Raw genomic sequence first — 13485 nt, forward strand, 5'->3', positions numbered from 1 at the left:
ATTAAGTTGAGCTATTTCACCTTAATTAAGTCTGAAATGTACCACCAGCTGAATTAAAGGGAAACTTTATGAAGCAAGCTTCTGGACTCCTCAGTCTGTTTTGAATAATAGAGCAAATGCTTTTCCATTCCCGTACCATCAGGTAACAGAAACACGGACCGGTCCTCTTGGCTGCAGTAACTATGACAACCTAGATTCTGTCAGCTCTGTTCTGGTTCAGAGTCCTGAAAATAAGATTCAGTTGCAAGGTATGTAGGTGCAATTTCATTAATTTGTTTTGGAACAGGATGACATTTATGACACTATTTGTTTTTCTTTCTTCCAACTCATACAAGGTCATTTTCCTAATTATTTTTCTGTGTGCAATAAGTAGCTTCTAGACAAAGCGAAAGAAATGTCAGTAACTCATGTTGCCTTCGAAATAGAAACAATTTCTGTACACATCAGAAAATAATTTGAATAATACTGTTAACATTTTACAGCCCTATTTAGCAACCACTTGCACACTTTTTAAACAGCCTGCGTTCACATATATTCCACCAAGCAGGGAATGCCGTTTACTGTGCTCAGCCTGCTTTGCACATAATGAGGAGTAGCTTATACTTCATGCAGTCATCCCACTGAAATGGAGTCACTGTAGGGTCAGGTTATAGTTTTTCAAAGACTCTAAATAATGAAGAATCCAAAGGCTCCTCTTGGGAATTTTAAGAAAACCTGGAAGGCTAGTCATCTCACTCATTAGAAAAATAATAGTAATTATATATTAAAGAAAAAAAAAGAAAGAAAAGGAAAAAAAGAAAGGAAGAGGAAGAGAGGAAGAGAGGAAGGGAGGGAGGAAGGAAGGAAGGAAGGAAGGAAGGAAGGAAGGAAGGAAGGAAGGAAGGAAGGAAGGAAGGAAGGAAGGAAGGAAGGAAGGAAGGAAGGAAGGAAGGAAGGAAGGAAGGAAGGAAGGAAGGAAGGAAGGAAGGAAGGAAGGAAGGAAGGATCATTTCTAATTAATTTTTTGTTAATTCCAGTAGATGCGTTTCTCAACCTGCATATTAGGTACATAAGCATTTTTTAAGTAATTGCCTAAGGCATTAGGCCCTTAATAATTGCTTTTCTTTGGTTACACAAATGTACCATGAACAACTTATTATTACTACTATGAAAACAGACTAAATTATCTTTAATTTATGTACTTGTGTATATGTCTGTGTATATTCAATGAGAGAAGAGTACAATTCCTAATTTACAATTACAGGTAGCTATACAATTATTTCCAGTTTTAAAAAATTTCCATATTGGTCCATAAATCAGTTGGACATATATTGTGACATTGTTGCTGATTATTTAGAATGGCTGTCAGTGAAAGATTATCTTCCTGTTTAAAACATCTATGTGTTTTGAGCTTTTTTCCTTTCTCTCCCCAGAATACATTAAAAGCCATAAATCATACAATTATTTCAGTGATGGTATATATATTTTTAAAAAAAGAACTTGTAATTTCCACTGGGATGCAATGAAATGTTTCCAGAAATAATTTGTCATTTTTAATGGCCTCCAGCATATGCGCTATGTTTGTCAGTTAAAATTCAGAAAATAATCCTTGCATCCCTCAGACAGTGGTTTGATGCATGCCATTGGATTATCATTGTGAGAAACGTATTACCAGAACTACATAAATTACTCCATACTTAATACGGAGGATTTGAACAAGACTCAAGTTTGCTTAGCTGGACTTTCTTTTCTTTTCACAAGTACCAGGCTTTTCACAAGTATACAAGTACATTGAAAAAGTTCATTCAGGTAACAACAGAGTTTTACAATTTTTGATGTAAGGTCGAAAAAAGAACAGACAGACCTGATTTTAGCAATTGTGCTATGAATTTTGATTGAGAAGGGTTATGACATTACTGTTACAGCTATCATTTTTATGTACCTAAAAATAAGGGATAAAGCTCTATGAAATTTTCCAAGTGCCTATGCAGAAAAAACCTTCATCACATATAACCAGTTCATATGCTAAGAAATTACTTGGTTGACAAATAAGCTCCACTGGTTCCGGAGAGATTATTTTTGTCACAGAAAATAACAACAAAAAATAAACAAAAACTTATAAAGTACCTTGCAGTGGCTTTTTGATTGGTTGATTACTAATGTAGCTGAGTGACTAATAGCTAGCTAGTTAAAATGCTTCTATATAAAAAACTCATTCTCATTACTACAATCATGTAAACAAGGGTCAAAATTCTCAGATGAGTAAGTCTAAATTTCTGGTCACAGATATTCTGAATTTTTGATTCACCTGCTCAATGGTTCTGATACAGCAATGTGAAATACTTATTCAAGGCCTCTGCGTGCCATGGCAGGGTAAAGCGAGAAAGCACTTTGCAATGGGATTTGCAACATAACAGGAGTTTCTTGAAACACCATGGGAGCTAGACTTTGCACATTTTCCCCATGCTAAACCTTCAGTAGATTTATGAATGAATGTTCTTTCTCAAGGTTTTATAGCCCTACCCATCACATCCAATTGACTGTCCCTTAGAAAGTAAATACCAATGTTATAAGAAATGGAATATCAGCTGAATTTTATAAGATTATAGTTCAGCTGCATGCTTTCTTACTGAAAAACTCTTACCACTGATCCTGTTCATTCAGCAATTCTTTACAAGAAGTTGATTTAATCTTTTCTTTCTGTTTTTGACAATCCCCTTAGAAAGAAATGACACTAGTAAATGCTCTGAGGAACACAGGCTGCTAGTTAGTGGAATGGATGTTCCATACTAAGAGGGATGTGTGAGGAATATGTCTGAAATTAGATCTTAAGAAAGGAAATATATGACATAGTACAAAACCTAGACAGTTGTCTAAATTGTCCTAAACCCCCCCATATAGTTTACTTTTTCATTTTTTCTTTTGTTTGTTTGTTTGCTACATATGTTGTGGAATCTGCTGGGCTCAATCATTCCGTTGTATTTAATAACGTATTTACTCTATTTCCTTCAGGTCTTCAGGTCATCCTGCCTGAGTATCTGCAAGAACATTTTGTCCAGGCAGCTCTGAGCTATATTGCCTGCAATTCAGAAGGGGAGTTCATCTGCAAGGACAATGACTGCTGGTGTCAGTGTGGTCCCAAATTCCCAGAGTGCAACTGTCCCTACATGGACATTCAAGCCATGGAAGAAAATTTGCTCCGCATAAGCGAGACTTGGAATGCATACAACAGTGAATTTGAAGAATCTGGTGAGATGTTTTATAAAATTTTTTTCTGTTTGGCTGTATCTCACAAAAAGTATTTATACACCAGAATCCATCTGAAATCTCCAGAATTGTTTATACATCTGAAGCTAAACACTCTTAAATGCATCCTGGATCTGAGTCTTAATCATAATAACATTCTGATAGGAAGTGTTGTCCTCACTTTGTGATGATCACCAGTCTGTGTAATTAGGATTAAGGCAGTTGTGTTTGGAATTAGAGGTTGGTCTCCATTTTGTGGAGTCCAGGACCATGAGGGCATGGTCCCTGTTGGAGCAAGAAGTGTACTGGAGGCAACAGAAAGCAGAACAAATGAGGAACAAAGTCAGGTTATACACTTTATATGGGTATTCTGCATTTCTGTTCAGTAATGCAGATGAAACAGCTGCTTTATTTCACATCCAAATTTCAGTGTTGGGTCAAAGTTTCTCCTGTACCTCCTCTTTATCCTGTGATACCATGAAGCTGACATGGAAAGCATAACCAGCCCTTGATTTACCAAGTAGTTAATATTTCATCCCATCATAGTTGGCAACTTGCTTCATCATACGATTTCTCTTTAAACTGGACCTATCCATGTTGTCTCTACAAACATGTTTGTGCCACATTGGCCTTCTTTAAAGCACTGAGGTATGTTTCGTACATCATTTCACCTGTCCTGATCATCAGAACTTCCAGTCCCATAGAGAATGGGAACTGCAGGTAAAATCGGATTCCAAACAACTGTTTTCACAACTCAGTCACTCAGTGATATCAGTAACAGCTGTCTAGCCAGATGGTGGGAAAAGTAAGGACAGCTCAGCAGACCTGGGAAAAATCACTGGGGGGTGGGGGGGAGAGTGAGATAAGGAAGAAGAAAAGAAAAAATAAACCAAAAAAGTCACAGTTTTTAATTAGTTGTGTTGGAGAAAAAGGGCAAGTCAGAAGAAAAGAGGGGGAAGAAGACTATTCAGTGGTCAAGGGAAAAGTGTGGGAGAGATGAAGAAATATCAGTACAACACCTAACTGTGAACATTACATTGTATACATTCATTTTTTTTATATTTGTTGTTTTATTGTTAAAGACTGATTTCTCAATTCAAGGTTGAGAAGTTCAAAAGACCTTATATCAATTAAAATTTTGGTTGTTACGTTTAGTGAGACCTGACGTCTAAATCTGAGTCTGTTTGGAAGATCTGGATATAAGATATAGGTTAGAATTAGATATATTAGATATATTAGGTATTAGTTATATTAGAATTAGATATATATCAGAAGATAAAGATATAGACTCAATATAAGGAAAAAGTTTTTACTATGAAGGTGGTAAAACACTGGCCCAGGTTTCCCAGAGAGGTGGTAGATGCCCCATCCCTAGAAACGTTCAAGGTCAGGTTGGATGGGGTTCAGAGCAACCTGAACTAGTTGACGATGTCCCTGCTCACTGCAGAAGGGTTGGACTAGATGAACTCTAAAGGTCCCTTCCTACCCAAACCATTTTGTGATTCTATGGTTCTATGATCTCAGACCCTTTTTCCCCAGCCCCAGTCTCACTGTTAGTATGAGGACACCAGAATTTACAATATTTCATCTTGGAGGATCACAGACTTCTCTGATTATACAAGCATGAATTTATGTTTTGTTTTTGAGTATGTAAAAATGCCTTTCCCAATTACTATTTTGACACCTTTAAGCATTTATGGAGTCATGCTATCATTTACTACTGTGCAAAATAGGACAAGTATGTTGACTGTACAGAGGGTCACAGTTTTGTTCAACATATTCTGTCATATTTGAATAGGATGTGATACTGTTCAGTGCCTGAAGAATGTCATTTGATGGCACCTACTTAACATCAATTTTACTTAAGCCTGAAGAACACACATATCTGAATCTGTGGAGGATTCTTAGAGCAAGCTGTATAGGGGCATCAAATTACTTATGAGTTTGAAGAGTTGTCAACTACATGTATAGTCACATGTTTAGGATTGAGACATGAATGTCAGGGGAAAAATGGGTAAGAGATAAATGTTGTGCTTCTAAAAAAGGATCTTTATCTATGCTGCAATGGATCACTAAAATGGCAACTTCACATACATCTGTCAATTAAGTAATTGCTAGTAGGTGTGGTTACCAAAAAGTGTGAAATACAGATTATTAACATCTTTAAGACATATGCCACACCCACTCTTTACCCTTTGCAATACTGAAATAATTTTAAACTAACAAATATACAAAGCATGACTTCCACATCTCATAAGTATCTTAGAAAATCTCTGCATTTAACTTATAAACTGTTTTGCATAAAGATGTTCATGGAAAGATGAGATAGGTAACCTTATATGTGTATGGGTCTATATTTTGTTGAAAAAAACTTGGCATGTGAAATTTTGACAGATAGCTTATTCATTGCCCGTTCAACCTCCCTATATAAATCATATCTTACCATCTGAACAGCTCTTCCATAGTCTGTAAATATTTCCAGCCACTGATTGCTGAGACATATTCTGAAAAATTTAGATCTTGTGCAACATTTAAACTATGAAACTAATGAAATGAAACCTAAACTAATATAAACTATTAGCAAATATCAGTATGATCTGATTCATATTAATAGCGTGTTCTGAGAAGAAAAGTGCCCTTTATTAAACAAAACTAATGTTTTAAATAGATGTTTTATAACTTTGATGGGGGATATATATCCTTCAGTCTGTCTTTAGATTGGTGGAAATCAGCTTTTGAGATAAGAGTATGTTGTTTTATTCTAATAAATTTATAATTAAAATAACTTAGTTAGAAATGGGTAGGGTGAAAGAAGGACAGATTATTTAGTTATTTAGAGTCTGAGTAAACAAGGACAGGATAATACAGAGCACTAACTACTGGTCCATATAGTCTATTACTAACTGAAGATGAATGAATGAATGAATGAATGAATGAATGAATGAAATCCATTCTCTGACACTCTCAACCCCAGATTCATGTAAAGCTAAATACAAGTGTATTAATTTTCTAACTTTTCTGCCTTCCAAACCCTTCCTTACCTTACATAGAATAAAATAGTCCTCTGAATCCAAAACCAAATTTTGTCCTCTAATATGGTCCTGTAAAACTCACTGCATTCACTTGAGGTCATGCACATTATCTGTGGACAGAATTTAGCCTAAAGAGGAAGAAGTATATATTCTATTTAAGATGGTTTGTTTACTGTTGGTGTTATCTCTCCTTCTGTCTGTTCAAAAAAAACAACTGAGGAACAGATTTTTTAAAGAAAAAAATGGCAGTTCATTAATGTCTACCATTAATGTCTACCCATTTGAAATCAATGGGTAGCCAAATTTAGTTTGCATCTTTGAAACTCTCTGTCTGAATTTCCAGAATACAGGACAAAAAATGAACAGGACTGTTTTCTCCACAGCCTACTGCTCTCTTCCAAATTAGGCACTTTATACTATAGTTTTACCTTTTAAATCATGAGATGTGAAAGAAAAATGTGGTTACTGAATTAAAAGTCCAAGGTCCTGAACACTACAGTTACAAGTGCAAAAAGGTAATAGTTTAGTATGACCACTCTATGCATACATGTCCAACTGCGGTGAGTAGTCATGTTAGATAAATGTAGTATTGGGTGAAACGAAAGCATGTACCACATCAGGAACCTCATGAAATTCAACAAGGCGAAGTCTGAAGTCCTGCACCTAGGGAGTCATGCACGAGGCACCAGCACGTGCTGGGGGATGCACAGCTGGAAAGCAGCTTAGCATAAAAAGACCTGGGAGTCCTGGTGGACACAAAGTTGACCGTCAGTCGGCAATGTGCCCTTGCAGCAAAGTCAGCTGTGGTATCCTGGGCTACATTAGGAGGACTGTTGCCAGCAGGTTGAGTGAGAGGATCCATCCACTCTCCTCAGCACTGGTGAGGCCACACCTGGAGTGTTGTGTCCATGTCTCCTTTTCTCAGTACAAGAAAGACATGGACATACTGGAGAGAGTCCTCGAAGATCATGAAGGGTCTGGAGCATCTCTCTAATGAGGAAATGCCAGGAGAGCTGGGACTGTTCAGCATGGAGAAGAGAGGTCTCAGGGGGATCTTACCAATGTAGACAAATATACCTGAAGGGAAGGTTGAAGAAGATGAAGCCAGGCTCTTTTCTGTGGTTCCCAGTGAGAAGACCAGAAGCAATGGGCAGAAATGGAAACATAGGAGATGCCTTCTTAACATCAGGAAACACTTTTTCACTGTGAGGGTGACTGAGCGCTGGCACAGGTTGCCCAGAGAGGTTTCAGAGTCCTCCTCCTTGGAGATATTAAAAAACTGAATGGCCAAGGTCCTGGGCGACTAGGTGGCCCTGCTTGAGCAGGGATTTGGACCAGAGGTCGTTTCCCACCTCAACCATTCTGTTACTCTGTGATCAAAGAATTTTCCTGGTTTTCACATAGGAGGACTCTGGTCTGCAATTTGAGTAGTGACAATTCTCTTTTGAGCAACTATGACTGTTATTGGTTAGATGACCAAACACATTGCAGCTCAGAATGTGTCATTCATCATTATGTGTAGATTTCATTTCACTGAGGTTCTTCTGGCACCTTTTAACTACTCGAATATAATTTTGGAGGACATAGACCAGTATGTTATTTATCCCTCTGTAAATTTGGCTGCCTTTTTCATCCCTCTAGCTGCCCTCCAGCGATACATACTTGATTGCTATTAGCTCAAAGGGTTTCATATAACCTTTTAATATCAGGGTATGTACTAAATTCTTAAAGAAATTACAAGAGCTACTTTAAATTTTTTACTTTGAACCATCTGCTTATTCTTTATCATATCTTGTGGCCTCCAGACTCAGCTACTACCCTTGCAAATGAACAGCTGTTTCTTTATCAAAAAATCTATAAAAATGCTGTTCAGCCTTCATTAACAAATTTCATTAGTTTTCTTGAGACCTTTGGCTGAATTAATGTGTTAGCAAAGTTCTCTCTGAGAACATCATTCCAAGAAACTGTGTTCTTATTTAACACATGGCCTAAAAATATCACCTCTAAAGAAATCAAGCAGTGTTTCATTCACCCTTTCTTAATCTGAGTGAAACTAGCTTTTCAGAGGAATTTGTAGCTTAAAAGGACAACTAGATAATATAGTTGACCTGCTAAGCCACTAAGTTTCTCTGAGATTCCAGAATATGGAGTCCACCTACATTAATTAGATTAAAGCATTACAATCTTCACTAGTACACCTGTAGCCTGCCCCCCCTTTCTAATGTGTTGTTCATTTAATATTCCGAATTTTCCTGTACCCCTTCTGTCCCTAATACTAAGAACGTGTACTTGTCCAGCTCCACCTCCCACCTCATCATCTCAGTATAATTTATCTTCCTGTTTCAGGAAAAAGCTTTGATGTAAGCACTCAAGTGCTAGTTAGTTTCATGCCACAAAGAATGTCAAAAGATTCCTTGAAAAATTTCACATATTTTTTAAGTTTGGAGGAGTTTCACAAGCTTATAGTTACAGCAGTGTTGAAGATGGCGTTAGTGAATATGTTGTCTTGTTACACATCACTGATTTTGGAAGGTTTTGGGACTCTCTTGGTATGACTTAATCTAAAAAGAAGCAAATTCTAACATGCAACTCTGTCAATGACTGACTGGTAATTTAGCTTTTTACAGAGATTATGACCCACTGTTTTAAAACACATGAAAGGCATGAAGACCCATAAAAACATCCATAGGCTCTGGATTCTGACAGCAAAGATAAGAATATGATCATGCATTGTCTGTACCATAATCCTGGTGTGGTTGGCTACTGAGTGCCTTTGGAAATCTGGCCACACTATTTAAACAATTTAAATAACAGCAATTTTCTTTTAAGGTGGTCTTCTCAGTGACATCTAAAAGAAATTTGTAGTGGTCCATGTTGCAACTTAATTTCATTTTTCTAAATAAAAAAAGGTTATTAAAATAAATAAGGACATGAATGACAGGGTTGCTCAAACAGCAGAATATGCCAAAAGTGCATTTTCATAATTTCTTTTTTTATTGCTAGCATTTATGGGACCTCCTGGAAACATGAAAGTAAAATCTTCCATCCAAGCAATTATTCTCACATAGCTCACATGAATGGCAGCTTGCTGCCTTGTCTTTGCATATTTCCCAAGTGCTGAGCAGCTGATATTTTTTTCCCCTTTAAGGCAACAAAATCTCTTTTGGACTATTTCCTTGAAAGGCATGGGATGAGGAGATGTGCAACAAATATTATGAGGTATATATTCAAAGTAGCTTTGAAATTGAAATCTTATTCTTTCAAACATTTAAATACAAAATACTATGGAAGGAAATAGCATGCCTAAAACAAACTGGACAGAAATTTTACTGTCGCAGTTGGTCTTAAAGGTGATTCAGTGAAATGCTGAGATACGTGCTTATTTTAATAATTTGTAGTTCATTAACTTCATAGATTTTACTTGTGTGCTTAAATGTTCAGCCTCAGCTTAAATAGATCAGAGCCATCTAGGACCTTGAAGATCTTGGCCCACTGAACACAAAAACTGTGTTCAGAATCATAATCATAATACCAGACACATAGCTTCACAGGCATAATTAAACACCAAAAGTAATCCTGTAAATATTTTGAAACGCATCCTTCTATAGCTTTAAAAGACAAACTTCTCAAAATGTGGAGTTTGATTTTTTCGATTACTTCTGTATCTGCTTTATGGAGATATTTCACAAGGTAAATGTCAGTATCACAGAAAGTGCAAGTGGTATAAGTACAGCCAAATTAAACTGATATCAACTTTCACATTAATATTTGCTGAAACTATTTTCCATTGTGCATCCAGCCTTCATCATTGCTTTGATTGCATAGTACTAGCTGAAGTGAATTGCTGTTGCAAGCTATTTCATCTTAAATCCCTGGATTCAGTGGATTTGGACTTCATGTCTAATGCATTTCATAGTCCCCTAGTAACTCCAGGATGTCTTGCTATTGAGCATTGGTTACCCTTTAATTGTGCTGACTAAAAATCATCTCAAAAAAATCCATAGTTTTGAAACGTTCATCTAAAAATTAGATCTGAATCCTCAATTAATGTATAGCACTACATAGAAAGTTACCAAATTTTTCTTGTTTGTATCAGCATAGATTGCTTTTGAGACTTTAGAGTTCTGATTCCTCAGTTCAATTATATCTTTTCACTTCTTTTTAACAATTGAATTAATGATGTTCTCAAAATGCCTAGTATAAAAGAATTCGATTTAAAGGGTTGAAGAGAGCAGGTTATAATAGAGGACACGATAAGCTTATTACTGAATTAAATATCAGTAATACTGAAGATGAGGAAGTTCAGGCATCCCATTCTTTTTCTGGGGGTAGCATTTGCATCTTATATAATTACTTTTATGTAAAATCTACAGAAAGTAATAGATCATCACCATTCCATATCTTCAGTGAGATTTAAAGAATTATCCATTTAATAGTGTCATGAATTTATATCTCTATCTTCAAAATACGAAAATGTCATAGTAGTGGAAAACCACTATATTTTGATGATATTTCAGAACTGTCTCCCTTCTTGTTCAGTTCCTATTTTCCCATATGAAACATGAGTATAGTGTAAAATGCCAACTTTGAAACAAGAAAGGCTCTTTCCACTAAGAACATCTACTTCCCAGATCTGCAAATCTGTTTTATTAAAACCAAGTACACAAGAAGGTCAAAGCTGGTCTTGAAAAAACTGAAGAATTAGTGTTCTCTCACTCTTGAAGTTAATCTAGACCTTAATCAATTGAAACTCATATGCAAAGTTCACAAATATTTTTACTATTAAACACTACTGAAAGACAGAATATGTTTCAATTTACACTTTGCATTCTGGGATTGGTGATGGTCTTGCTGTATAGACATCTGAGTCATGACTACATGTCTTTATAAAGTAGCACTGTGTTCTGACTCCAGGCTTCAAAACTGTTGTTCTGTTTCTTGTGGAGGATGAAGAGCCCTATTCTCTCAGTGAAGGTGGTTTCCAATATCCGGGCTGCAAACCATGGTAAAATACAGTAGAATCAAGAGTGGAAATTACAATTGGCACTGTCATGGAAGTGCAGATGCTCAGGGGAGAATTCTTTACACTCTCTGCTAGCCTTATGAATTTGCTACAGATGGGCAGCATTGCCTTTATGATTATTGAGGCTGTAAAGAAGCTATAAAGGGGGAATTCTAAGGTTGTTACAAAGTCAGAGACCAGGTGTGACAGTCACACAGTCAGTCAATATATACATCCATAGTAAGTGATCATATTTGATCTCAAAATCTACACAAATCTCTTAGTATTTATCAGGAAAGAGAATTTTGCAGTCAATATTCTTGCATGTAGAGAGTCTTAGATCTGAACACATAGTAATACACCTGTTAAATTTTTTGTTCCGGTCAGTTTGAGTAACAATTAAAAAAGAGTAGAGGTATCCAGAGTAATCAGACTTATTTAAATTGTGAAAAAAAGATTATCCTCAGAAAAAGCAGGCACAAAACCAGTCAGTTAAACAAAATGTAAAGTTAAATCTTTATCTTAGGTTTAGATAGATTAAATTTAAAGTTACATAATTAAATAATGTAAATAAATTAAAATAAATTGGCCAGTGCTGCAGACAGAAATCTTAGATGTGTGGTTGAGAGAATGCATTATGATTACAGCCAGTGACAAATCCAAATCTTCAAAATCAAATGTGAATAACAGCATAAAGACACAGGAAACTTGGAGGAAAGAAGTTTGCATCATCAGACAAGTATTAGCTTTTCTGAAATTTCATACACTGTCATCAGCTGAAGTTCTAGAATAATCTTAATTATTATTTATATTAATATCTCCCAGTAGTGCATTAAGGAATGCAACCAGTGTCCCTCATGTGGTTCATTCTTTCTCCTCCTCTCCATCAGAGAAGCATTTTAAAATATTGCTGTGATTAAAGCGTGTCACATTCTTTCTGGTGGGTAACTCCAACAGCAAGTCTGCATTTAGTCTGTGATGTTTAATTTTAACAATCCCTCTATTTAGTCAGAAAAATCTAATATAACTGTGTTTGCCATCCCAGTAAGTCACAGGTTTTTGCTATTCCTCCGGCACAAATTCTTTCTAAAAATGACTTTAGAAAAAGTGGGCACTATGGAATTCCTTTTTCTTGCCTCTCACTGTCTGCAAATCAAAGTCATCTAGCTGACAAGTAAAAAGGTAATTTTTCCCAGCTGCCAAGCTTGGAGATTGAGTACAGTGTGTAGACATCAACCTGGGTTCTAGCCTCCTCCCTTATTACTAGCAGTAATGACAACCCTAAGATCTAAACAATGTCCTCAATAACTCTTGTGTAAACTACAGTGATGTTCAAAAATTTTCAGACTGCCTTTTAATCACTAGGTAAAAATCATCTAGGTGTTTGTAGGGACATTTTGAAACATAGTTAATGTACCACATGTCTCATTTACACCTGTTCCAAATTACTAAAAGTGAGTAAAAGGGCAGAAGGTAACTGCAGGTGTAATTTGGAAATGTCAGTTTAAACATAGATGTTGCTATATGTACACTCTGATTGGAAGAAACTTCTTGCAATTATAATGGAAGAAAAGTACCCAGACTGATTTTCAGGCTATGTTGAGATTCCAAGTCTTAAAAAACATTGCAAGATGCCTAGGTTTGATTTAGCATCACAGACAGACTTTAAATTTAGCGCTACATTTGCAGTCATTTGCAGTGAAGACAGTTTCCACTAGAAGTTCTCTCTTACCATAGTCCATTTACATATTAGTGCTTGTCCAGGTACTGTGTTTCAATTCAAATGCATGAAGCTTAAAAATGAAATCTGGAACTAAACCTGAATACTGTAGGATTTATTCAATTTATAAAATCAAGAAATTTAACCTTGCTCTCTGTTAAGCTTTGTTTTCATTGATTCAGAAGGATAAGAGAACACACCCATCAAAGAATCCGTGCGAGAGCATTGTACACAGTACACACAAGGTATGATTGCACAGGTCATTCAGGTAGCACAGTCTCTCCCTTTGTTGACCAGAGTAGACTGATTACAATGCAAAGTGAGTCTCATTTGAAATCTTAATTGAAAGGCTCCTTGTGAAAAGACTGAACCAGACTCACTGGCAGTCGAAGGTGCTTTTTAATCTCTGAGAATAAAGACTTCAATCAATATGGTTCAACCTATTTGCCCCTGAGCACTAGAGCCGTGGTTGTCTTTAAAACAGTGCTCACAGCTTCAGGCTCAAG

General features: G+C 36.2%; 1 protein-coding gene across 1 annotated transcript in view; it reads left to right on the forward strand.

Annotated features, from left to right (window-relative positions):
• Positions 1-13485, forward strand: part of BRINP3 (BMP/retinoic acid inducible neural specific 3) — a 226161-nt gene that overhangs the window by 157070 nt on the left and 55606 nt on the right. Inside the window, exons 5-6 of the mRNA XM_075096753.1 lie at positions 143-248; positions 2992-3228. Coding sequence (XP_074952854.1) covers positions 143-248; positions 2992-3228 — 343 coding nt within the window. The remainder of the gene's footprint in view (positions 1-142; positions 249-2991; positions 3229-13485) is intronic.

This window comes from Phalacrocorax aristotelis, chromosome 6, assembly GCF_949628215.1.
Source record: "Phalacrocorax aristotelis chromosome 6, bGulAri2.1, whole genome shotgun sequence".
Lineage (NCBI taxonomy): Eukaryota > Metazoa > Chordata > Aves > Suliformes > Phalacrocoracidae > Phalacrocorax > Phalacrocorax aristotelis.